Source organism: Ips typographus, linkage group LG4 (genome assembly GCF_016097725.1).
Source record: "Ips typographus isolate SLU linkage group LG4, UJ_Ityp_2.0, whole genome shotgun sequence".
Lineage (NCBI taxonomy): Eukaryota > Metazoa > Arthropoda > Insecta > Coleoptera > Curculionidae > Ips > Ips typographus.
In genome coordinates, this window is record NC_138425.1 from 13,409,254 (window position 1) to 13,433,648 (window position 24,395).

Consider the following 24,395-nt stretch of genomic DNA (forward strand, 5'->3'; position numbering starts at 1 on the left):
TTCGCAGTTCATACGAAAATGAGTCACGATGACGTAAGGGATTTGTTTCGCTGACGTAATCCACCAGTCAACATGTTCACGCGCTTACGTCATGCCTACTCCAGGGTTGTCGTTTTGTCGTTAATTGAATAACATGTCGACCACATCTATTACACTTTCTATTTTATTTCCTTTATAAATGTATATACAAACAATTTGCCTATTTTCAGACAAAAAGTTTTATTTATTGAAACCAATTTTATTCTGGTCAAGTCGTTTTTTGGAGGATGTGTAAAGTTGAAGTAAATTCTACCAGTGGCATGCGAACAGTTTGGACTTTGTTGCAATGCTAGAGTTGATGTGTTTTGAACGTACGGTAATAAAACCTTACAAAATAATGTTGTAGCCCACTTTTGAAAGTTGAATAGTTATTCCTTATTGTTGTAAAGCCTTGTCTTTTGGGTTTCCGGATCAGGTACAACTTTTAAATCGTGCCTCGTAGAGTCTGGTGGTGAACGAATCGCACTGCTATGTTGCCAAATCCAACGAACAAAAATACACGGTTTGGTCATTTTAATTTAAACCGTTCGTTTTAAAGCATCGTGAAGCAAAATGAGCGAATTTGGCCCAGTTGACGGTCAATCAGATTAATCAGACACGTGATCAACATTCAGATGACATCACGTTTCCATAAAAGCTGATTCAAATTTAAAGCAGTCTCAAGTTGAAACGCAAAAGTTGGCAACGCTGTCGAGCCGAACGGCAATTTTGACAGCGACACGCGATCCGATCGTGGACGAGGGACGAAGCGAGGCGGGCGGGGTCTTTCGAATCGCGTTCCCGTCCGCCATCATTGTGACGCGCACTCACGTTCCGTGTGCTGTTTTCCAGTGACGACCGCCCCGAAATTTTGACGTGGCTACTACGTATACCCAGTTTACCCACTCCGATTGCAGCAAAGTTGGTGACGAGGAATACGTAAGTGGTAAGTGCCCAGCTGAAGAATATTAACGGCTGACACTGTCCAGAGTGCCCTTCGTGGTCTGTCGCTTTTGAATTTTGCAAGTGCCCAGTTGGTATCCTTTAATGAAATGCTGACTTGTTGTTTTGTCACTTTTCTCGAAAAGGTAGTGAATATGGCGTCATATCTGTGAATAGGTTTTAAATTTAGAATATATCGAATGCGCGTCGAGTTGCTCGTTGTTTTCCCGCTCAGTCGGTCGGTGTGATGAAAACGAAATCGGGTGATACAAAAGTTGGAGGGCTTGCGATATGGTTTACTGCACTACATCGCTTTAGCTAAACATAACAAACGTGATTCTGCGGTTTATTATTGGCAACATTTTACCACACTATACTTTGTGGTTATGTCCGTTTACTTAACAACACAAATATCAAATATGTGTATTGGGACTAAAAGCGGTTCCAATTTTGCGCTTTTAACTGATAATTAATTGTAAACATTCACGTCATCTATTGGATTTACAACGTTCTTGACGACTGTGGAACGGTTGCTTGTGTTTATCAAACAAAAATTATCTAACACTGTTATGCTCCGAATATTTAAAATATGAATTTAGTCACACTACTTTGAATACTACCAAATGGATTTCATTTTTATTCAATAAATTGTTTTTATTCTAGAGTGAGGTTAGGACACTATAGAAACATAGGTTAGGGACTCAAAGAAGATGAAAAAGTTATTCACAGGTTCAAAAATTGTAGATAGAAAACCAATTGGGCAAAGATGTGTGGTTCATTCGTTTTGACGCTCCATCCACCGTGCAGAGTAAATTTGACGTCACGATGACGTAATTTGACAGATGGTCAAAATATCTTTTTGTTAAATTACGTCATCGTGACGTCAAATTTACTCTGCAGGCTCGCTGGAAGGTCCAAACTAATGCGGGCATCAAGGTGACCATGAAAAAACTTTATAAGTGACATGTGTCAGTATACTAGAACTGAATGTGAGTGACGTCATTTGACAGTTGCTGGTGAGCACTTTCTGTTTGCAGAGGCAATCTCTAACTGGTTTCCAACGGAAAATTAATGAATTGTCAGCTATAATTGGTTGAATGGTCATGTGATAATGACTTCTAGCGAATGTCCACTGTCATATTTCACATTGGCTCTTGGGTTTACCCAAGTAGTGCCTGCCTAAATTAATCCATTTTACTCAAACTACTTAAGCTAAAACAGGATTAGACACCTCAACATTTTTTATGTATTTGTTTTTAATAATTAATCTGAGAAAACAAGACAGGAAATGTAATTTTAAATGACAATAAATATTATATTTACAGCATTTGTAAATTTTTCTAGGTGCCGCAAGGCTGTGAAGCATGGAAACCATCGAGGAGAAGTGCGATCCACTTGCTACGTCGGGGCCAGATAGTCCGATAGCATCCTCGGTAGGGAGCACAACTAATTCTCAACCCCATCTGGTGGCGGCTACTAACATTGTTCAGCTCACTATTCCCCAGGGGCAAACGCAGGTAGGGGTTGCATGACCCCACTCTGCAAGCACATCAGTTTTGCCCTTGGAATTCATGTGTGTCATTGTCAAAATGTGTGCGAATCTAACAGCTTTCAATTTAGTGTTTTTGTGTTTCATTTGCTTAGTTCTAGAAACCAGTTTTTTTGTCAATTATCTGGATTAGTACATGGGCAATTTTAGTAATGTTAGACTTAAATTATTGGATACAAACACGTGCCTTTGTTGTGGATCAAATTAAAAGCATATTTACGACCATACAGTACCTTAAAAACTAGTAAAATAGTTGATAACAGTTGCACTTATTTGCAATATAGAGGTCAAATCTAATAGGTGTCTAAAAATGTTTGAAGGATATTTGAGCTCATTTGGGTGTTTTGCATTATGAAAAGTTGAGATTGTGTGTCGTTGAATATTAAGCATTATGTATGTGCAAAAGTGAATAAACTGTAGCATTGCTTTTTTAACGTTATGTGGGGGCTTTTTTAAATAATCGACTATGGTCAAAGGGGGTAAATTAATTCTACTGACTCTTATTATAGAGCATGATGCCCTTTAAATTGCCTCACAATATATCAGTGAAGGATCATCATTCAGACCTAAATCAAGTAGGTAGAGCTGTGATATTGAGTAAGTTTAAGGATTTTGACAGTGACGCCTTGATTCTTGATGATTTCGTAGTTGTAAACAGCATGACATTTACCTGAGTAATAAATTTCATAACCTGATGAGCATTCGCGATACTTAGCGCTAATTTTATATGAACAGCGTTTATTTTTGGGTTGGGTTTCGGTCAAGGCTGCAAGGCGGTATTCGTCAAATTCGCGCCAAAAATACTGTAATACACTACTAGATAGAAACAATTCAGATACTTTTACTGATTAAATAAAACATTAATTGATACGGTTTGGTTATTTGGTCTGATTTTTAGGTGCAAAGTGTGATCCAGCCCAATCAACAATCGGTAATACAAACAGCAGCAAACATTCAACCTTTACTTAGCAAAGGAAATGTGATTCTAGTCAGCAAACCCAACTCTGTCATTCAGACGACGCAAGGAAATCTACAAGCATTACGGGTAAGTTTTCCTTTCATCTGAATTTAGCTTTTATATCATAAGTCAATTCATTCCAACTGAATCTTAAAAATGTCACGATTGATTATTCATTATAAACAGAATTTTTAGTCACGCATGAAAAATCAAACAATAGCAAGTGAACAAAAGTTAAAAAATACCATAAACATTAAATAATAATTGTTCTGACGTCAATTTAAAGACTGGTATCATTCAATAAGCTGATGAGTTTTCGGTTGCGCTCGCGACTGTAAATTATTATTCAACAAAATAAGTCTGCTGTGACGTCACAGCGCGCTACTATCAATTTTCATCCAGTGCTAATTAATTCTATGTTAATTGTGTCGCCTTTGAACCGTTCGAGCATCGGGTGCTGTCTGAAATTTTGCGCTGTTCGTTTTTGATACCATCAAAAAAAAATTTGTCTTTTGTCCCTACCTCAGGAGGGATGCAACCGATCTAGTAGACAGGATACGTCACCCACAACATACTTTCAGGTGGTGGACGCTGCAGGGAGTGATGACAGTTTTTCCGAGGAAGAATCTCCGAAAAAAAGGCACGACCTCTTGACAAGGCGGCCGTCATACCGTAAGATACTCAACGATCTTGGAGGGGGTGAGATAACTGGTATGTTATCTAGTGCATGATTCAAACTGTTTTAAATATTTACGGTTCATTCTGTTTGTTATATTGACGGCTTGCCCGGTGGCGATTTATGTTTTGTGTACATTTTCGTATATTCAAAGGCCGTTAGCCAAGGTTTTTTCATACCTTTCATAATGGTAATTTCAGTTAATTTGTTTTAACCGTGTTTAACGTTATTCACTTTTATACAGTTTAAGGTGGTTTTCTATACCATATACTTTTAAACCACAATAAACTGTAATATTCATTCATTTTTTTCTCGCGTATATTGAAATATTTATTCAGTTTGATTTTTCTCTTAGTTGTGCATGTTCTTTCTTTTCTCTATCTTCAATGGCTGTGTATTTCTTAATTGGTTACCTAAAAAATATACAATAATTAAAGTTTCTGATTGGGAGCAAGAAAACACGATTGTTAATTCTTATGGCGTTTTTGATTAATCTGCTCTGACACAATGATTCAAAGAGGAGTAAAAAAATCCATCCTTTTTCTGACAGATTATACCATAATTTAGTTCATGAAACTGATATTTGGCAACATTGCCTCTGATCAATATGTAAATGATTTCTTAACATTTAGAAAATAAGAAACTATTTTAACATCTTCTCTTTTGAACCAGTAATAAATAGGTACCATTAAATAGTTCTTGTCACGTCATAGGAGTAGTTCAATCTGAAACGCCATTAGTGGACAGGGTAGTTTTCCTTAAGACTCTCCAATAAAGCATTTAGGTTGAAATATTAATGCACATAAGTCTTTTTTATTTTTTGTACGTTAATCACAAAATAACTGTTCATATAAAAGGGTCAGTAAAACATGTTTTTTGAGAGCTTTAACAAAGATCACAAATAACTATGTTTTGTTACAGTTTTTCAGATTTAAGAAGTTTCATACAGAAATTAGTTGTTTACATTTCATTACATTAAATCATTCAGCGTCCTCTGGACTCAATTATCAAAAACTAATGCTGTCCACATGTGCAGCGCAGTAGTCTGTGATTGGCCAAAAAAATGCAGTTTGCTGCTTTTTCTTGTATTCATTAAATTCAAGACACTTTCAATAGAATATCATATACCAGCCTTGAACAGCTTTGTTGCACGCCTAGTTTAGAAGCATGTGTGTTGTTTTTAGAGTTAATTTTGAAAATGTAAGTTCAGAATTATTAGAAATTTAGTTGTCTTGTCTTTTTAGCTGTGCGGGGTGGTCAACTAAGAATGCGGGGTACTGTATTTGCCATTTGGGAAACTATCCATCGTAGAGGCTTGCGGCAAAAAAAAATTATAACTAAAAATTGTCAATATTCCAAAAAAAACTTACAGTCTAGTAGATCTCGGAAAAGTAAGATAGGAAGTCCTAATCTAAACCGTTCGCCTGCTACAGCCTTCCAAATATGTTCAATGATAAATATCTCAAAAATGACAACATTTAGAGAGGTTCCATAACAAAAATTGTCGAGACCAACTAGCGGAATCGAAAAATCAGTTACTAGTACTAGAATTGCCAAACAAAAATCGATTGGATGGAGCTGGAATCATGAAAATGTGTTTTGCTATGTAGGCCCTTTTGGTTATACATTTTTTTTGCTGTAAGTTTCTAAGATGATGTTTCCCAATACAATTTTTAGTTGGCCACCGGTCAAAATTACCGTGGAATGAGTACCAATTGTAACTGAGCTAGTTTTGAATTTACATTTTATCAACAAACCCATTGTTTTACTTCAGTTAGTAATTTATTATTATTGATGATTTCAGTGCATGCATATACTGAAAAATTGTAATAATTGTAAAGTGGCTATTTCAGATAAAATGTTGTCAGTTTGATAAAGTGCAGTTGAAACAGAAATGGCACCTTTATGATTAAACTTCTTACGCATATTATTGTTTCGATTATTTCACACTATTCTGTGGTATGGGATCACACACACACAAAAAAAGAAGGCAAATACAGAATCATTCATTGACGTCATGCAGAAAAAAACAATGGGCTGTTACTAAATTTTAGTTTCTAAAACGCAAGAAACCGCGTAATTTTGTCAAGTGTTTTCTAAATTGAAGGTTTTGTTACGATGTTCGCAGAGCCCAAGATTGAGCCGAACTCCTCGGAGGCAGACAGTGAATTGTCCTCACACTCAATCCCATACCACACAGGTTAGTTTTATGGGTAGTGTACACTGGTTTTTGATTGGTTGACTGCTAGTTTGTGTTAGTTAGTGACGTGACGTCATTTTGTCTGCATTATAACAAAATTTGACAATCAATCCAAAATGCACTTTTTGTGACGTCACGCTACTCATTCATCAGTCACTAGTATTAAAAGAATTCAAGTAGTACTAGTAGTAGGTTTTAAATAACCAATTGCATCATCAACGTGCCACTTTTTTTATATGTTAGTAGAATATTTAGGTTATTTTGTTCAAAAATCATTAGAAATGACTGCTGAGCGAAATGGACGATTTTGCTCTAGCTGATTGGAGAAACAAATCAATTTTTTTTTACAGTTTTGCCTGCCACTGCGATACAGATCTCAAGCGGGGAAGGCGGGCAAGGAATTCACACATTAACTATGACAAATGCTGCCGCTGGCGGAGCTATAGTTCAATATTCTCCCGGTCAAGAATTTTTTGTGCCTGGTCAGCATCTTCTTTCGGTTTCATGACGCACATTGTAATAATCAACTTTCTATGACTGTTTCAGTGGTCCAAGGTGGTGCTATAACGCAAGGAACAGGCGAAGACCAAGCGAGAAAACGCGAAATGCGACTGCTCAAAAACAGAGAGGCGGCACGAGAGTGCCGAAGAAAAAAGAAAGAATACATCAAGTGTTTGGAAAACAGGGTAGCCGTGCTGGAAAACCAGAACAAGGCACTTATCGACGAACTGAAAGCGTTGAAAGAGCTGTACTGTCAGCAGAAAGTAGAATGAGAATCGTGGTTTATTGGATGTTTTTATTATTGTACAAATAAGTTCGGCTCAGTTTCGAGTCGAGCGTTCGGGTCATTTTACAGTAAGTTTGTTGGGTCTTCTGTATTTTACGGATCTTATTGACGAAAACGCGAAGAGATTTCTACTGTGCAATTATTAAATGACGCCAATTTGCGGGACGGAGCAAGCTGCGTTGCAGGAGTTTGTCGTATTTTTTTATATATTTATGTAAAACGAAAAGTACAAGTTCTCATCAACATTACTATCGAACCAAAGACCTCGACTTTTTTCAGAAAAAAGGAAATGAGATCAAAATCTAGTTATTTCAGTTGGACGTTTTTTGTCTTAACCCTCACACTTGGAAGAAGGCTTGTGAAGAAAGATATAATAATTTTTTAAGCCAATGTAAATAATCCCTCCTTAACGAGTACTAGTAAATAATTTCAGTTTTAAATGTATTTTGATATGTTCAGTCAGGTTTTTAATGAAATTATTTAAAATGTTTGAGTTAAATTTTTGGTTGAAGTTGCTATTATTACTATTATTATTATTTACGTTCCTGTTTTGGTTAAGACCTGCGAGAGTGCCTTGTATAGTTGTCTATGCGGTTTCCTAATGATGTTTTATTCAGACCTGATGGTTGGTGTTTGGGGACTTTGCTAAGGGAGTGATAGATTTCTTTAATTTTTCGGTTTCTCTATCCACTCTTTTAGCTATTTTTCGACATGGTGAAAGATGTTTTGACGCTTATCATTATCGCATTTAACTGAACAGTCTTCTGGACTAGCACATCATTAGAAAACTGATTTGTAAAAAGAGAAGCTCTATTATTTGTATATATTGTACATGTCATATAAATATGTATTTTTACATATCAAAGATTACGAAACTACTTTCGCACCGCCAAAGCTGCAACGTTGTAGTTTAAAACTGAATAGTGCAGCCACCAAAGGACAGAAAGTATATCGTTTTAAATTTGGGTCTGTTTGCGCCCATTTCCGCTAAAACAGAATCGCTTTTTGGTAACCATGATTTCGAATCTATGAATCACAGGACACACGCAAATTTGGAAAAAAATTGTTTGTTTACAAAATGATATGGAGGTCACGTGATCTTTAGATCTGAAATCACAAAATAAAAGAACCGGCTCAGGTTTGGTGACTGTTGACGGTGTATAGGCTGAGTTACGTTACTATTTTGGTAGTTAGGCGGATTTGTAAATACAATTTTTAATTTAATAGATGTTATGAGTATCGAATTATTATTACAAAAAATAAATGGAGATATTTTACTATGTTCTCATTTTGTTTCAATTGTTTTTGTTGAGGATTGTCAAATAAAAAGACGTTATTTTCTGGTTAATAAACGCTACGTTTATTATTTCTCTAATAAGGCGCTCGGTATTATTTTTTTTCTATTATCTAAAAGTACACAAATAATTTTACCTCTGATTTAATGTTGCAGCTATAATAATGTTCATTAAATTATAGCACATGTTGCAGTATTTGCGCAAATCACAGCGCTATTCGTGATTGGTCAAAAAAAAAGCAGTAAGCCAAAAATTTTGACCAATCACAAACTATCCACTGTGTTGCACACGTAGATATAGCATAATTTAGCCGTCTTTTGACCAAATTGGGCTAAAACTTTTAAGGGGACTTCTAAATTGTTGTCTGTGTGCACAGCCAACAGTAAACGAGTAGCATGAAGCCTACTTGTATGGGATTTGACAATCAACAGTGTGATACGAAATCGACCGGACTATTTGAGCCGCATTTGCCATAAATCAGTAAATGATGAGAAACTGCTAAAATCCAGTACGATAAAATTCCATTAGTAAAATACTTGTAAATGACTGCACATCTAGCAAAATATTAAGAATAAAGTTACAGGGAGTACATTATAATAATACAGTAAGTGATAACTAGAGTCCGGATTAAAAAGCACTAAAGTGAAAAAAACCGCTTAAAAAGCAAAACTGCTATTTTCTTCAAAAAAGCATGCAAATCTGTAAAAAAGCACAAAACTCTCAGAGATGCAAAATTTTGTTGTTCAACTTTTAGAAATTTTTTGAAGATTTCAAATTGCTTTAGAAGCTTACCGAAGATTTTAGTCTGTTTTGAAAACTTTAAAGTTTTTTGAACTACTTGAGAGCATTTGGACTGTTTAAACAGCATATTGAAGGTTCTGGAATGTGATTTAGACTTTAGAGGCATTTGGAATCTCTTACACGGTTCACAAAATTTTTTGGAAGCTTCTAAGCTGCTCTAATATCTTCTGGGAGCTTCTAGACTAGTTGAAAAGCGTTTGGAATCTTTTAGACTGTTCTAAATGATTTTGAAAGCTTCTAGACTGTTTTGAAAGAGTTCCGACTGCTTTAGAAGCATTTTGGAGTTTCTGTAGTGTTTTGAAATCTTTTTAGACTACTTTAGGAGCATTGATGGTTCTGGACTGCCTTTAAAACATGTGAATTTGAACTTTTGAAAGCTTTGAAACTGCCTTAGAAGCATGCGGAAGCTTTTAGACTGCCTTGAAATTTTTTGAGAGCTTCTAGACCAGTTAAAGATTATTTGGAAGACTTTAGAGTGTTCTAAAAGCTTTTGGATGGCTTTAGACATATGTTGGAGTTTCTGTAGTGTTTTAAAACCTTTTTAGAAGCATTTGGAAGGTGTTTGGGCAGTTTAAAGAGCCTTTTGAAGGTTCTGAATTGCCTTGAAGACTTTTGAAACCTTGTAGACGGTTTTAGAAACTTTTGGAAGCTGTTAAACTGCTTTAGAAGCATACGGAAGCTTTTGAGAGTTTCTAGATAAATTGAAAAGCATTTGGAAGCTTTTAGAAGTTTCTAGGCTGCTTTGTGAGCTTTGCAAGGCATTTTAGAGGTTTTATAGTGTTTTGGAATGTTTTTACATTTTTTTAGACCACTTCAGGAGTATTATTTGGAAATTTTTTGGTCAGTTTTAATTTGTAAATTGATACTTGCACATTTTGCAACATGTTTTTGTCGTTCAATATCTCAATACAGTGCGTTTTTTTTAACGCGCAACATAGGATTTCACGTGTTACATTTTTAAGCCCATGTTAGACCATGTTATTTTGGAACTACAAGTATAAAACTTGACGGGTGGCTGTTTCGCACCCTGAAGCTTAAGTAAATTTACCAATTCGGTCTAAAAAGTGTTAAAAAGCTTGCAAAAAATCATCTTTTTTCGAAAAAGTTTTATCGTTTCATACTCCCTGTATGCATTGTTGTTCTTTGTTGTTTTTGATACTGTCACGGCAGGTAGCAGGTAAAATTTGTCGTAGAAAGTAAAACAGGGTGATCATTAACTTTATATCAAGAAAGTTAAGAACAAAAGAAGTATTTTTATAAGTGAATTGTTCAAAGTGACCTCCGTTTGAAGCCAAAAACAGTATTCCAAACAATCATAAAATGCCCTTTTGACGTTCAGAAGATGTCGGGTCGTGATGCAGTCAAAATATGTCACTTTACCTGCTACCTGCCCTGCCAGTATAAAAACAACAAGGAACAACAATGCATACAGGGAGTATGGAACGATAAAATCTTTTCGAAACAAAATGATTTTTTTCCAGTTTTTAATCACTTTTTAGACCAAATTGGTAGACTTACTTAAGCTTCAGGGTATTAAAGACACACCCGTCAAGTTATAGACTTGCAGTTCCAAAATAAAATGGTCTAACATGGACTTAAAAATTTAACACGTAAAATCCTATGTTGCGCGTTAAAAAAAACGCACTGTATAGCAATTTTTTGTCAAAGCAGTTATTAGTTTAGTTTATTTTAAAAACTTGAAAAGCTTGTTTTGTAAAAAACTAGTTAAACCATACAAAAATAGCAGTAAATAAGCACAAAACAAAGTAATCAACAAAATCGTTAAAGGTTGGTTGCTTTTATTATTTGCAAGCAAAATTTCTAGAAATCCAGACTCTAGTGATAACTTATGTTAGCTTAATATAAACATCACAATCAGTAATACTGCACAAAAATACATACGTTGACACGATAATATAGTAAGATATGAAGCCAGTTTAAGCGCTTTAACCAGTTTTTTTAAAGTTTCTATACACTCAAATGCTTGAGAATAATAATAGAATTGGTGTTTTTTAAAAGTTACAAAACTGAGCAGTGTCATAATCTTCTAATGTATTTGGAATGTTCCAACAATACTTGGATAGCTTTACCTGCTGCATTGACAAGACAACAATAAATTTTGTTTCACAATGATCCAGATAAACAAAAATAATTCCTTTCTCTCATCTTTAGCAACAGAACAGAAAATGATGCTAATAAAAAATCTCACTCAGTGTTTCACACTAAATAAAGTTAAGGCATCTTCATTACAGTCGTAGATTTGCCCAACTAATAAACATTTGTCACATTAACATATTTCCAATGCTCTCAAGCCCTAGGAATGCAATTTATAGAGTGAAACCTGGAAACTTGGCGTTTTCAGGATCCTGAATGTCCAGCAGCAAGTACATCGGACCGGAAATGCCCTCGTAAAGAGACACCGGTCTATCAGGCGAGTGTTCTTCTTTTTGTTTCGTATAGTCCAAGCAGTATTCCGCGAATTTTATAGCGCGATACAAAAACTTATCTTCCTGAAACACACCAAAAACCCAGAATTTTAACTCATATTTAAATTTTTTGAGGTTTATTACCTTGGTGGTTTGAAACATCTCCAAAAAACAATAAGCATTCCCTGCCACTCCATGACAAAGACTGTAGCCTTTTTTTAATATACCTCTGAACCAAATAACGTCCGAACATTTTTCAGCGGCATACAAGTATTGACGCTCTCCGAAAGTCTGTCAAACACAACCTCCAGTTTTTTGAATGTTTAAAGCTGGAAACTTACCCTATATGCCTCGCAATACATGTACAAAAACCCTGGCGCACCATGACACCACTGCACATACTTGTCAGTTCTGCCTTGACCAATTGACGATGGAAAATTTCCAGTAGGAAACCTACAGACATTTTGTACAAATTCTAAATTTGATCCTAATCAAAATACTACCTTAAAGTTGACAAAAATGCAATGGTAGGCTTAATCAAAGTGGTTAGTTCCTCCTCAGTGAGGTACTGCCGCGCTTGCAATAATAAGTAAATAATTCCAGATACCCCGTGCGCAGCACCTAAATATTTAGTGTCATGCCATTCATACATCAGAGGGCAGTCACCCTCAATCTTTAAGTGCTTAGCCAGTTTTTCACCACTGCTCAATATAGCAGTAATGATCTGAAATTAATTCTTTTGTGAGCAAAATAGAAGTTCCAACAGTGTGACAAATATCTTGAAAATACAAGATTTTGTCCACTGCAGAGCTATTCAATAATAATTAAAAATTTACACTTCTTATTGAAGATTCACTAAATGGTGGAGGTGATACATGTTTGTTCACATAAAGCAGGGCAAACAGGAAACCTGCCCTACCATACATGTACTCATTAGGCAGATCTGAACTGGTGTTTTTCACCACTTTTACGAAAGCCATTAATCTACAAACACACATTTTTAGTTGAGGGGGTAAGACATTATACAGAGACATACTTTCTAATGCAAAAATCAAATATCTTATGATCCTCCAACTTGTAAGACACTACAGCACCAATAGCCAAAGGCCCAGCATCACCACATAGAAATGTGACTTTTCTGTTTTTTAATTGTTCCAATTGTAAATAATTTTTTCTGATGCTCTAAAAACATTTGCAACATTACCCTGAGGGTGGTTTATAGTTTGTACAAAATTACTCTCAAATTTCTAGGATCGTCAGGAGCTTTGCGAAGAAACAACAAACCAATTCCCGCGGTTCCAGTATACACTGAATAATCCGTTGAGGTCCAGTTTTTCAGTTCTTCCAATGTAAACTCCCACTTAGCCGCTAACTTGGCAGTAATTTTACTGGTGGTCTTTACCTTATTTAAAATAATCTAAATGAACCAAGCTGATTTGTTTTTTTCTGCTACAGTAGGACCTTACCGTTTTATTGTCGATGTGGGGTTTCGCAGCGTCTACGGAATAATCATCGTACTGATTCTGGAAATGGTATTTATGATGGGGTGACTGAGATTGCGGGGATGAAGTATTCATTTTGTTTTTTGTTTTGGGAAAATATAAGCTGGATAACCGTGACAGTCAAATAAGAGCAAGAGAATACTTGATAAAGTCCTGGAAATAAATTAGTATTAGTATATTTAAAAAATTTAATTTTAAAAATCTTTACCCCAATCACCACAACACCACCCGGAATTTGGTTGCTGGGCTGTCATCTGGCAACTCAGATGACTTTATTTCGACCACGTGATAGTACTACTACAATAACGCCTTACTATCACGTGAAAAGGTCTTGGATAGATGGCGCTTCAGTTCTCATAAAAAAAAACCAAAGAGCTCTATAGAAAACTTAGAATGGCATTCAATCTGAAAAATAGGTGTTAAATTTAGTGAAATCACTGTAGTTTCACTTTCAGTGTAAATAAATCAGAAAACTCAATAAAAAAATTATTTATTACTCCAACTTAAAATACACACAGAACACAACATTCGGCAAACTTATTGCATAAACTTTTCCTTGTTTTCGGACAGAATTCGTGCAGACTGCTTAGCGTCCAAAAACAATGAGGCTACTTCTTCTACATCCGACTGGCTTATGTTACTTCTTTCGTTTATTTTGGCTGCCAAATGAGCCGGCGTTAAAAGTTGAACTGCATACCTAAAACGCACTAATAAATTAGGTACTCATTGGTTTAGTAACCAACTAACGCACCTTAAAGTGGCTTTAACTCCAATTTCTCCTAGAGCAGTGATGGCTTCATCATCAATCTCCAAGCCTTCAGTTTTAGCGCGCAATTTTAAAATTTGTTCCATGTCTGGGCGCTCGTAGGGAACAGTTCGAATTATCAATAGTCGATCGAGCAAGTCCAGAGGAATTCCATGTGGAGAAAAGATATCATCAGTTCCTCTGATTAGACACCTACCGCGATTCGTGGCAAATATGACGATCGGAGCAATGGCACTTTCTAACGCTCTATGTAAGTAAGTGAAAGTCTCAATGTCCAGCATATGGACTTCGTCAATGAACAATACACCAGGAACCAATTCGGCGATTCCTTGATCAATATACTTGTCAACGACTTTATTAATTTCCTTTCGCAGTTTATCGGTGATTTCAGTTTTTTTGGGTTTTAACAATTGACCCATCATTGAAAGAACGTCTTGACCTCCTTGAGGTTTGGCATTAGCTGCATCCAAATCATGCAAGGTTACATCCTAAACCAGATATTAAAGTGATCATGTATTTAATGTTTTTTTTTTAAGTTATAAGGTAAACTAACCTGAACAACTTCCTTCTTTTTGTGCACATCTCCTTTTGGCAAAGGAACATACTCTTCAGCTTCCAAATCAAATTCAGTAGCAAAGGCATCAGATCTGCCTTGACGTTTGACTGCACCACTAGTGGCTTCTATATAAATAACATCTCCAACTTCAACTTTTTCCTTTTGCAAAGCTTCATAAATGCTGGGATCTAGTTTCAGTTGCTTACTGCCCTTTGCAGTGCGCAATCCAATAATTACATGACTTACTGTTTTACCATACCCTAAATGTGAACAATGTAGTACATGACGCTTAAATAACAAATACTTACCTCCTGCAGGGTTTTCAGTTTCAACTGGTGTCAGTTCACTGACTTCACCTTCATACACTTCTTTGGTTTCCCTAATTCTTAAACCAATAGCCCGCCTAAAGTTCTCCATCAGAACTTCAGTTTTTTTTATCTCAGAACTGTATACTTCTGAACCGACCATGGGACAGAATGGAACCTATTGTAAATAAGCCACATTATGATAAAAAAAAATGAGGAAATTGAGAATTGAATGAGATAAAGAGGGTTGACCATTTTTTACACCAAATGCTTAATTTTGGTGTGCCACCAATTGATTTTTTTTACCTTATTTCCTAAATCTTGAGCTATTGCAAGTGCAATTGCTGTCTTGCCAGTCCCAGGTGGTCCAGCCAATAGCACAGCTCGTCCAGCCATCTTCTTACTTCTGATCATGTCAACAACCACTCCAGCTGCCTAGGAATTTTTCAAAACTAATTTGTAAGTTGTAGGTTACTATTTTTTTGTATGTACACTCTGTACAGGGTCTTTTACTGGGGACTGACCAACCCCCTTTTTCTGACTTCCCTGTATATAATTAAAAAAACTGAAATAGCCATTTAATGTAGTTTAAGAAGTTGAATCCAAAAATGACCACAAAATTTTAATTTTTTTTCTTTTATTTCTTAATATTTTATTTTAGTTGGTTGTAAATGTTAAAATAATCAATTTTACTGAACATACTACATAAACATTATGTCATCTAATGACGATTTAAGATACTCAGGTTAAGGAAGATAGACGGTAATTATTATTCGAGTGTGCTTATGTCTTTCCATTGTTTTTATGTCAGTAAAATAAAGTTGTATAAAATCTAATAAAAGTATCTTCAATCTCTTTGACCAGTTCATAAAGGGATAAAGGAAGCTGTAGAAATTAACAGTAAAATTGTAAAACATGTCTTATATTCTACTCTCATTTGTTTATGGCTATGATTCCAGAGTTATAATAAATGAATGCTCCTCTCTATAATTGTTTTTATCAATATACAAAATTTTATTTTTTTTTTGTAAAAATATTTGCAGAATTTCGAGCACATGCCGAAAATAGTTAAATATACTGGGTGATCCATTAGAAAAAACACCATTATTGGCTGTAGCTCTTCTATTTGAAGGTTAGGAATATTTTGGTACTAATTTTTTGATTCAACTTTTTAAACTAAATCAAATGGCTATCTCAGTTTCTTTAATTAATTACAGGGAAGCCCAAAAAGGGGGGTTGGTCAGTCCCCAGTGAAAGACCCTGTACAAGTTTACTTCTTTCTAATATTTTCCTATATAGTAAATACTGACAATGCTATTATTCATGTTTGCCTGATATTACAATAATTAGAAAACTCCTTGCATTATAGATGAATATTAGATCTTGTAAAGAAATTCGCAGAAAGTAAGTGAATTGATTCAAAAAACCAAAGCAAAAACTAACCTCTCTGGCTTGTTCTTGGCCAACCAAGCCGGCCGCTTGTTGAATAGCAAAACCGGCATCGTCTAGGCCCAAACCTTTGATATGGCTGTGAGCACTAATTCGTTGGGTTTTTACGGTACTTTTTACTTCTTCAACCTTCATTTTACCATTAAACTTTCGCTGTTATTGAACAAACAACTAAACTGACTGAAAATCGAATATCAATCAAACAAAACAAACGAGCAAAAGTTGGGGTACACGTGATTCTGTTCTGTAAAGTGTCAAATATCAGTTTTCAGTTCTTGATAGACTGATACAGTTGAAATGATCACGTGTAAGATATCGAAGGGTAGCCCCAAGTTATCACGTGATAGTTCAGACTGTTCAGAGTAAGTTTTACGATTGCAACCAGCTCTGTTTTTCAAAAAATAATTTATTATTATTATGTTATCAAACGTTATTACGCCCTTCATCTAATTATTATACTAATGCTTTAGTGTTTGCCAAGTTTGCTATATATAAGCATTTGCTCTGGTTTGACAGTCATAATAAAACACAACAATAAAGCCAATTTAGGGAAAGTATACATGGCGCATTCACCATGTGTCAACATTATTGTTGTATTCTTTACCAGTCCAAAGCATCTTTTTGTTCTCCTAATAGCTTTCAGTTAAATTCAGCGGTTAACCGGCACTGGCACCAACACCGTCCGACTGACTTGACTGACTCTCCTCACGCTAACTTGCTGTTGGTTGGATGACGAACAGTTAAATCCACCACTTCTATTAAGAGGCCAGAACACAAGTAGGGACAACATTGAATCTATTTCCAGTATTATTTTTAACTCTTTTCGCCTGATATCAAATTTCAGGTTTCTTCTTTCTTCGAATGTTTGTACTATTTAATGAAACCTGTTACAGTGTTATATTCTCCTGATTAGTTCGTGCTCAAATGTGCGCTACCGCTTAGCCATGGCCTTTACTGGTCTAGCTAGCTCCACCAGGGTGCCCTGATTTGAAACTGCAGTGCAGAGAGGCCACCACCGTTGTTTCTCGTTTCTTTCCCACATTCGAAAACAACATGGAATGCGAATGACGAGAAGTTTTATCCATACTTTTCATTAGGATCGCAGAAAATACGCGAGATTTATTTATTAGCCCCAAACTAAAGTGATTTTGACGTCACGATGAAGTAATTTGATAAAATCATAATTAAATCAACAGTGAAATTACGTCATTGTGACATAATGATATCCTTAGATTATCCTATCAGTTTAATTCAATCATTTTTCTGAGATATGATCCCTTGATAAAAATTTTGCTTGCTTTTAGTTTAGGGTAGAGCTCGAATCAGATGAGAAAAGGCCACCGCATCATCAATGACGCAGTTTTTAAAACTATTTCTTTCTCCTTCTACAGTTGCCGTCGCATTAGATATAATCAGAGGCGTCCTATTAAAATATTCCCGAAAATATATTGTTAAGCGGTCAAAAAGCCACTTGGCAACGTAGTACGGTTTTTACTTGGACACAATTAAAACAGATGCGGCAGCGGCCAGGGACATTTGGACCTTTTTATATGCTTTTACTAGCAGGCACTCTAAACGGTGTTGCCAAGTTTAAAAAAATGTAGTGGCGGACAGGGAGACTTAGGGGGTTAGGTTAGGTTCCGTTTTAGTCTGGTGTTTTGGTTGTATTGTTGATGGTCGCAGTTGAAGTTCACATAGTGTTATGAATAAAAAACGTTATTTTGTCAAAATGTCTTTCAAAAAGGTTGGAAAGAAAGGTGTTATCATATACAGCCAAGGCCGTGAAATCGTCAGTAACGTCTTACAATTTATGAAGAAAGAAGCAGAAGGAGTTTCCATTCCTTTAAAAAACTTGTTGTCTTTTATTTTCTTTATTAAAAACGACGAAAATGTTTCATTTTACTGATAAAATAATAGCACGCCACTGACTGGCTGCAACAACTTGGAAAGTAACGAGAGCAGCAATATTTAAAGCGAGACGTACAGAGATCGTGACATCATCGTTTGATGACGCCTGTGGCCTTTTCTTAGCTGATTCGAGCTCTACGGCTTGATTTATTGTGAATACAAATGTAAACTTTTATCAGATAGAGTTAATTCACTTATGGTAGTAATTAAAACAAACATTCAATCTTCTTTTATTTCTGTATTAAGACTTTAGCCATTGGCGTAACGTGTCAATTTGTTGCAAAACGCTGTCCTTTGCGGTACCGCCAGTCGATTGATATTGTTCGATGCTATTTTCATAATTCCACACTCTTCCAACGTCCACATCAAAATAAGAACTGAAAAATGTATTAGTTTCTGGTTAGATCAAATGGTTTATAAATCACACACAATCACACACCTTATGCATTTAAGTTCTTCCAAAGTGAGGTCGCAGATATTTACTCGTTGTTTTTCGGCTTCGGCCACCACTTGCCCGGCAATATGGTGTCCCGTTCTGAAAGGCACTCCTTTCCGCACCAAGTAATAAGCTAGATCCGTAGCTAACATTTCGTGACTTAAGGCTGCCTTGCATCTTTCAGTGTTTAGTCTTAACGTCTTCACTGTACCTTTAGTCACCTGTGGGATACTTTTTTTGGTCAGTATTTAAAGTAATGGTAATACATATTTACCTCTAAAATTGACAATAGTTTATCAAAGGTACTGAACATAGCTTCCTTGTCACCTTGCAGGTCTTTGTTGTATGTGGAGGGAAGACTTTTCAAAACTATCATAAAACTGCAACACTGAATAAATTTTGTTACAAATTGACTTGTGGATGAGAGTTTTTAATACTTGTCCAAATAAACTGCCACCAATTCCTCTGATTAACTCTAAACTGTCCGGGTTTCTTTTTTGAGGCATCAGGCTGCTCCCAGTCGAAAATGACTCGTCAATGATAACAAATTCGAATTCTTTGGAACTGAATATGATCAAGTCTTCAGCCAGCCGGCTTAGATGTATTCCAACCATTGATGCCCAAAAAAGAAAGTCGGCTGATGAAGACAATAAGTTAAAAAAAATCATCAAAGTATGGACAACAGACCTATAAAATCCCGATCGCTTACAGCTTGCATACTATTGCTAGTAACTCTGGAAAATCCCAAATTAGCAGCCAATTGCAGTCTGTCGATATTGAAAGGATTCCCAGCTAAAGCTCCGCTTCCTAGAGGCATCACGTCCAAAAATTGAAAGTTATTGAGCAGTCTATCGCAGTCGTTTTTTAAAGTCCACGCATGACTATATTAGGCCCAATTATTATTAAATATCTAAAAAACTACAGTTTTCTATACCTGAGTAAGTAATGACTCCACCTAACCGGTTGCGCCCTTTGAAGATGAGTATAGCCTGGCATAATAACATCAATTTCCTTCACTGATCGATCAACAATTACTTGAATGAGACTTGAAATTGCCTGCTGAAGGTTCACCAGATTGGTTTTCAACCACAATTTCATGTCGGTGACTACTTGATCGTTTCTGCTTCGTCCAGTGTGCAATTTGGTAGCTGGTTCACCAATAAGCTCCTTTTTTAAGATTTTGTATGCGTGTATGTGTTAATGAACCAAAAATTCAGTTACCTTTAATCTCCGTTCATTAGCGGTGTGAATATCTTCATCGCCTTTCTTAATTTCAAAAGTGGCGCTATTCCATTCCATTTTGATTTGTTCCAAACCTATACAGATTTGTTCAGTTTCATCCTGGGTCAACAAATTAATATCTTGAAGAGCTTTGGCGTAGGCTTTACTCCCATCCACGTCTTCTGCATACATTCTCTTGTCTAGATGCAGGGAGCAGTTTAAAGTTTCTAGTTTGTGATCCACATTCTGTGTGAATCTTCCACCCCATAATTTATGATTTTCCTGAAGGTCGTATAATATTTATTATTCAGTAAACACGTTATGTTAACGGTATAGGTATAACCCTTTTTAACTTGAATTGATTTCCGTTTTGCTGAAAGTTTGCATTTATGAATAATGTTTGTATTGATTATTATTGGTGTGTTTGATGAAGTCTTATCTCTCAACTAGCACTTTAAAGGTTTTAAATTACCTACTGGGAATTTTTCATGTGCAATATGGCTTTTTTACATTCTGCTTTTGGATTTATTGCGTTGAACCAAACCCTATGATAAGATAGTAGTTAACGATTAGTTCTATGCACGGTTTTTGTGCGTTTAATTGTTTTGATAGTGTGAGTTGAGTAAACTTGATCAAAAATTGCTATATTAAAATGATGTATTAAAAGAGTAGAAAACCGGAAAATGAAATTATTCAGGTAAGTTTGTTAAAAACTGTACTAAAAAAAAACTTGTTTTTTTTCCCTGAACTTGAACTAATGTAAGTTAAAATTCTTAAAAGCTAAGTGATCACTTCATTTCTGTTTTAGTACAAAGCACTTTAATAAATTAATATATTTTATTAAAACAATTAATGTTATAAAAAAAATAACACAATTTAGGTTAAAAATTAAACTGAATTACACTTGACTCTTTCTGAATTAGAGTTAGAAATGGTGTAGTTTAAATACTTACCGCCATAATATTATTGTAAAATAAAAACTTTGTTAGTTGGACAAAAGTGAAATTAAAACTAAATTGTATATCGCCAGATACAAATAAATTAATTGGTTGCAAAAGAACGAGTTCAATAAGCTATACGATACGTTAATGAGACATCAACAATTTTACTATCAGCAAAGGTCAAACAATCCTTTATAAATTTATGTTTTTTTGTAGTACCAGATATGAATTTAGGCATGTGATTGCTGTTGTCAATCAATATTAATGGTTTTAATACAGAAAAAAACAAAAACTCAGATATATTAAGTGTAAACGATTTCATTATTTATTAATAGATAAACATCACATGACCAATAAGCAGTACGCGTAATCACAATTAAATTGAGAAGTCCTTACAAATAAATTAAATAGTTTTTTTAAATATAAAATTAAAGCATTAAAAAGCCTTTTGTGACACTTTTTTTTTACAATAATATTAGTTTGCTAGTTAGGTCCGGATTAAAGCGTCGTCATTTCAACTTAAAGTACGTTAATAGTAATTCCAACTTGACCGAAAAGGGAGATCGACAACGTTAGGAAAAAATTACTTTTTTACACTTAAGTACAAACAATTTTCTTAAATTAATTAAAAAGTCGTAAAAAATGTTTAGGAACTTACAAACTAATTAGGTAGGCAGGAAATTGATATTGGCAAATAAAATAAGCTTCCTAGTTGTGTCAAATTGAGCGAACTTGTTGCAGTTACAAAAATTAGCTTAAAACCAGGATCGGTCCTGCTTCCTGCTAGTGTCTGGTGGCGGTTTCGGCACGATGGCACCTTTTGATATTTCTGAAATAAAAACCTTTATTACAATTATTTAATGTAAATGGGGCAAACAATCCGAAAACCATTTTACCGAGTATTATTTGCTTTAATTTACTACAGATAAGTACCTACAAATTAGGTAATGAATAAATGATCAGTATCTACGTTGTATAGTATAAACTGGCATGCAATTACTAAGTATTGTTAGTTTATTAGGCTCAAATAGTTTGTAGCCATTAATTGCAATATTTTATTGGATTAAAGTAAATCAAGTATATTTAATTATTAAACCACAAGAAACCTAGAAAGTAAATTATTTTGTCTGTTTTTGTAGTTCTCTAACATGGAGATGCAATATGTTTCTTTTGTTAAATAATCATTAGTATATTAGTAATTTACGTTTAAATAGTATTAATGAGTGGTTAGTAATCAATACTTGATAGATAGTGAAAATAAGAGCCTAAACTTAATTAGTGTACTTCAATGGTAAGCATACCTATAAAGCATAATGACTTTTTACTATTACTGCTACTAAAACTGCTACTTTACTACAAATACCAACATAAAAATTCCACTATTAAAAACGCTCTTTTGTTAAGAAAACAGTTAAAGCAGTTGTGTAGTTTTCACACTTAAAAAAATTGTATGTTACGCCATGTGGCTAGAAAAAGTTTGCACAAAGCCACATACGTAACAGATGGCAGCACAGAAAAAATTCTAGATACTGATCATTCGGTCACTACCTAAAGAATAGTCAACGTAAGCGCAATCGTCACGAGCACAAGCAGGGACAGTCGTCCTGCCGTGCGTACGCGTGCTTGTGGCGCCGCCTAGGGCTACAAGCGGGTACGTACGCTGTTGAAATGCGGTGTTGTGTCACTCCGGACGATTCTCGGGTTCCGGTCAGAGGGCGCTGCGCGTGCGAACCTTTACTGCTCGATGACGTCTGCCTGACCGTTGACGAACTGCTTACTGTCCCTAAAATAACAAATAAACATTTAGAAATCAATGGTTTTCACGGAGATGCAAAACTTTATGACGTGATGTCAAAAATCAACTCTATCGAAAAGTCTGTGTGACCAACTGTCACATCCACTCCAGTAGACTGACTGACATTTTCAATAATATGCATTTTTTAGGTGTCCCAGATGCCAAACAAAAACCAAAAAATGTTGCAATTTCGTACAAGACGTCCCAGGAATCTACCTTATTACGATACTCTTCATGTTCGTATTATTGAGTACACTTACTTACGCATCACAAAAAAACGCAAAAAATGAGGTTTTTGAAGAACAATTTTCATTTCAAAACACATCAGAACAGGAAAAAAATGATGAGATTGTTTATGGTCGGAACAGTACGAAAAACGTCACGCTAGAGTGGATAAAAAGACAAATTGATCGGATCAGTAAGGCTGAAACTGTCTACAATCAGAAGAACTTTCCAGTTTTGAAAGACGATGACTTAGTGATTGTAGTTCAAGTAACAACAAGTTATCATTAATGATTCCGGGATTTAAGATTATAATATTTTAGGTGCACAACAGGCTGAACTATTTAAAACATTTGATAATAAGTCTGTCTCGTGCCGAACACATCAATGAAACTTTACTCATATTTTCCCATGACATTTACAGTGATGAAATAGATTTTTTCATCCGAAACATTACATTCTGTAAAGTGGTGCAAATATTTTTCCCATATTCCATTCAAACACATCCGGACATATTTCCAGGGCCTGATCTTAACGATTGTCCTAGAAACATTGGAATGAAAAGGTGATACTAATAATTATAATATATATATAATAATAATAAACTTAAGATAGAGCTTTTTTTAGAGCTAAAGAAATAGGATGCAACAATGCAGATCATCCGGACATGTTTGGTCACTATCGTGAACCACACTACACTCAAGTAAAACACCACTGGTGGTGGAAGTTGCACCACGTTTTCGGCAGTTTAAGCGTAACGGCCAAGTTCCAGGGTTTGGTGGTTTTCCTGGAGGAAGATCACTACGTGGCACCAGACTTCATCGAAGTGGCAAAACTTACAGCTAGAAAATGTTACCAAACATCTGGATGCGCGTTTATTGGTTTGGGAACTACACAGATGTTTCAATCTGCTGGTTCTGATGAGGTGAGCTGTAAAATCAGTGACAATTTGAATTGAAAACATCAAAAGATGTTTTAAGGCGATTCTGTCAAACTCACTAAGCAACCTGGGATTGGGTTTTGACCGTCGAACTTACTTAGAAGTAGTGATGGCTTGCGTTAATTACTTTTGCAACTTTGACGACTATAACTGGGATTGGAGTATGATTTATGTGGCTAATAAGTGTTTAGATGAAGCAAAATTAAGCGCTTTATTGAAATTTCCAAGAGTTTTTCATCTAGGCCAATGGTAGTTGTACTAATTGCAGTTCTGTGACTGTTCATTCTTTATTTATGATTGCAGTGGAGTGCATAGTCACAGTACCGATTGTGACGCAAGTTTAGTAGTTTCAATTGTGGAACAGCGTATACAATCAGTGTCTTTATTTCCAGAGTCAATAAAAATAACTTCAATTTTTAAAAAACAGCTGAAGTTCAGGGAAAATGGCGGATGGGGTGACCAAAGAGATAGAAAGTTGTGTGTGGACATGTCTGTAGTAAAATGACTTTTAACTGTTTGTTTAAAGGATTTTTTGATAAAATTTTACTTACCTTTATTACTGCTTTCCTTTTTGGTATAGCTCCTCGATTTGTTTTCGTCGTTTCTCGTTTTCGATCGGTCTCTCGTGCTGGTTATAGTCGAAACGGCCGTTTTATGCCGAATTTCCGGTAGACTTCCCAAAATTCTACACAAACATAACTG

At 35.4% G+C, this 24,395-nt stretch overlaps 6 protein-coding genes and 1 long non-coding RNA gene across 47 annotated transcripts in view; 3 read left to right on the forward strand and 4 right to left on the reverse strand.

Annotated features, from left to right (window-relative positions):
* Nucleotides 1-804: 804 nt before the first annotated feature.
* On the forward strand, nt 805-8,414 carry LOC145728064 (cyclic AMP response element-binding protein B-like). 30 transcript variants are annotated; one of them, XM_081978015.1, is made up of 8 exons: nt 805-964; nt 2,305-2,393; nt 3,019-3,084; nt 3,408-3,554; nt 3,995-4,178; nt 6,251-6,343; nt 6,694-6,825; nt 6,890-8,414. In XM_081978015.1, the coding sequence occupies exons 2-8, from the start codon at nt 2,325-2,327 to the stop codon at nt 7,114-7,116; spliced, it is 918 nt and encodes a 305-aa protein (XP_081834141.1). In that variant the 5' UTR covers nt 805-964; nt 2,305-2,324; the 3' UTR covers nt 7,117-8,414. The 30 variants fall into 30 exon arrangements, with proteins under 30 accessions (XP_081834141.1, XP_081834152.1, XP_081834135.1 ...); XM_081978026.1 differs by having other exon boundaries at nt 4,049-4,178; XM_081978018.1 differs by having other exon boundaries at nt 811-957.
* Nucleotides 8,415-10,020: 1,606 nt separating this feature from the next.
* Nucleotides 10,021-10,957, forward strand: LOC145728070 (uncharacterized). The gene is made up of 2 exons (XR_014177986.1): nt 10,021-10,141; nt 10,895-10,957. It is a non-coding gene; the product is annotated as an uncharacterized LOC145728070 (long non-coding RNA).
* A 511-nt stretch (nt 10,958-11,468) lies between these two features.
* On the reverse strand, nt 11,469-13,423 carry LOC145728060 (lanC-like protein 2). Of its 3 annotated transcripts, XM_081978005.1 has the most exons (9): nt 13,363-13,423; nt 13,119-13,307; nt 12,890-13,069; nt 12,689-12,834; nt 12,489-12,636; nt 12,156-12,376; nt 11,994-12,105; nt 11,797-11,943; nt 11,469-11,736 (listed from the first exon to the last, which is right to left on the reverse strand). In XM_081978005.1, the coding sequence occupies exons 2-9, from the start codon at nt 13,227-13,229 to the stop codon at nt 11,554-11,556; spliced, it is 1,248 nt and encodes a 415-aa protein (XP_081834131.1). In that variant the 5' UTR covers nt 13,230-13,307; nt 13,363-13,423; the 3' UTR covers nt 11,469-11,553. The 3 variants fall into 3 exon arrangements, with proteins under 3 accessions (XP_081834131.1, XP_081834132.1, XP_081834130.1); XM_081978006.1 differs by lacking the exon at nt 13,363-13,423 and having other exon boundaries at nt 12,890-13,054; nt 13,119-13,354; XM_081978004.1 differs by lacking the exon at nt 13,363-13,423 and having other exon boundaries at nt 13,119-13,354.
* Nucleotides 13,424-13,628: 205 nt separating this feature from the next.
* On the reverse strand, nt 13,629-16,465 carry pont (RuvB-like helicase pontin). The gene is made up of 6 exons (XM_081978001.1): nt 16,225-16,465; nt 15,088-15,216; nt 14,785-14,959; nt 14,474-14,736; nt 13,906-14,408; nt 13,629-13,851 (listed from the first exon to the last, which is right to left on the reverse strand). Exons 1-6 carry the CDS (start codon nt 16,363-16,365, stop codon nt 13,692-13,694), a joined length of 1,371 nt encoding a protein of 456 aa, XP_081834127.1. The 5' UTR covers nt 16,366-16,465; the 3' UTR covers nt 13,629-13,691.
* Nucleotides 16,466-18,361: 1,896 nt separating this feature from the next.
* Nucleotides 18,362-20,917, reverse strand: Argl (Argininosuccinate lyase). The gene is made up of 8 exons (XM_081978000.1): nt 20,749-20,917; nt 19,796-20,077; nt 19,509-19,741; nt 19,262-19,455; nt 19,012-19,211; nt 18,849-18,962; nt 18,578-18,795; nt 18,362-18,515 (listed from the first exon to the last, which is right to left on the reverse strand). Exons 1-8 carry the CDS (start codon nt 20,752-20,754, stop codon nt 18,380-18,382), a joined length of 1,383 nt encoding a protein of 460 aa, XP_081834126.1. The 5' UTR covers nt 20,755-20,917; the 3' UTR covers nt 18,362-18,379.
* LOC145728059 (alpha-1,6-mannosyl-glycoprotein 2-beta-N-acetylglucosaminyltransferase-like) lies at nt 20,323-24,249 on the forward strand. 2 transcript variants are annotated; one of them, XM_081978002.1, is made up of 6 exons: nt 20,323-20,492; nt 22,681-23,023; nt 23,077-23,318; nt 23,369-23,678; nt 23,734-23,942; nt 23,997-24,249. In XM_081978002.1, the coding sequence occupies exons 1-6, from the start codon at nt 20,479-20,481 to the stop codon at nt 24,196-24,198; spliced, it is 1,320 nt and encodes a 439-aa protein (XP_081834128.1). In that variant the 5' UTR covers nt 20,323-20,478; the 3' UTR covers nt 24,199-24,249. The 2 variants fall into 2 exon arrangements, with proteins under 2 accessions (XP_081834128.1, XP_081834129.1); XM_081978003.1 differs by having other exon boundaries at nt 20,328-20,492; nt 23,381-23,678.
* LOC145728050 (uncharacterized) overlaps nt 21,039-24,395 on the reverse strand; it is a 69,764-nt gene continuing 66,407 nt past the window's right edge. For 7 of the 9 annotated variants that reach the window (XM_081977980.1, XM_081977979.1, XM_081977987.1 and 4 more), the window contains 3 exons: nt 24,245-24,378; nt 22,285-22,519; nt 21,039-21,565 (listed from right to left, as the gene is read on the reverse strand). In XM_081977980.1, the coding sequence (XP_081834106.1) occupies nt 22,314-22,519; nt 24,245-24,378 (340 nt within the window). In that variant the 3' untranslated portion in view covers nt 21,039-21,565; nt 22,285-22,313. The remainder of the gene's footprint in view (nt 21,566-22,284; nt 22,520-24,244; nt 24,379-24,395) is intronic. The other 2 variants (XM_081977986.1, XM_081977982.1) reach the window with 1 other exon arrangement.

What these genes read in the sequence shown, in the direction of transcription:
- LOC145728059 (XM_081978002.1), top strand. An exon ending in ACTTAGTGATTGTAGTTCAA is followed by an intron (nt 23,024 to 23,076) that starts GTAACAACAAGT and finishes ATAATATTTTAG; the next exon opens with GTGCACAACAGGCTGAACTA. An exon ending in AGAAACATTGGAATGAAAAG is followed by an intron (nt 23,319 to 23,368) that starts GTGATACTAATA and finishes AACTTAAGATAG; the next exon opens with AGCTTTTTTTAGAGCTAAAG.
- LOC145728060 (XM_081978005.1), bottom strand. Translation starts at nt 13,229, where the DNA reads ATGAATACTTCATCCCCGCAATCTCAGTCACCCCATCATAAATACCAT. An exon ending in GTGAATCTTCAATAAGAAGT is followed by an intron (nt 12,377 to 12,488) that starts GTAAATTTTTAA and finishes AATTAATTTCAG; the next exon opens with ATCATTACTGCTATATTGAG. An exon ending in AGATGTTTCAAACCACCAAG is followed by an intron (nt 11,737 to 11,796) that starts GTAATAAACCTC and finishes GGTGTGTTTCAG; the next exon opens with GAAGATAAGTTTTTGTATCG.
- LOC145728064 (XM_081978009.1), top strand. Translation starts at nt 2,325, where the DNA reads ATGGAAACCATCGAGGAGAAGTGCGATCCACTTGCTACGTCGGGGCCA. An exon ending in CTCAATCCCATACCACACAG is followed by an intron (nt 6,344 to 6,693) that starts GTTAGTTTTATG and finishes TTTTTTTTACAG; the next exon opens with TTTTGCCTGCCACTGCGATA. An exon ending in TCAAGAATTTTTTGTGCCTG is followed by an intron (nt 6,826 to 6,889) that starts GTCAGCATCTTC and finishes TGACTGTTTCAG; the next exon opens with TGGTCCAAGGTGGTGCTATA.
- pont (XM_081978001.1), bottom strand. Translation starts at nt 16,365, where the DNA reads ATGAAGGTTGAAGAAGTAAAAAGTACCGTAAAAACCCAACGAATTAGT. An exon ending in CTCAAGATTTAGGAAATAAG is followed by an intron (nt 14,960 to 15,087) that starts GTAAAAAAAATC and finishes TATTTACAATAG; the next exon opens with GTTCCATTCTGTCCCATGGT. An exon ending in GGAGTTAAAGCCACTTTAAG is followed by an intron (nt 13,852 to 13,905) that starts GTGCGTTAGTTG and finishes AGTGCGTTTTAG; the next exon opens with GTATGCAGTTCAACTTTTAA.
- Argl (XM_081978000.1), bottom strand. An exon ending in TGGAGTCATTACTTACTCAG is followed by an intron (nt 19,456 to 19,508) that starts GTATAGAAAACT and finishes GGCCTAATATAG; the next exon opens with TCATGCGTGGACTTTAAAAA. An exon ending in GAAGAACTTAAATGCATAAG is followed by an intron (nt 18,516 to 18,577) that starts GTGTGTGATTGT and finishes TACATTTTTCAG; the next exon opens with TTCTTATTTTGATGTGGACG.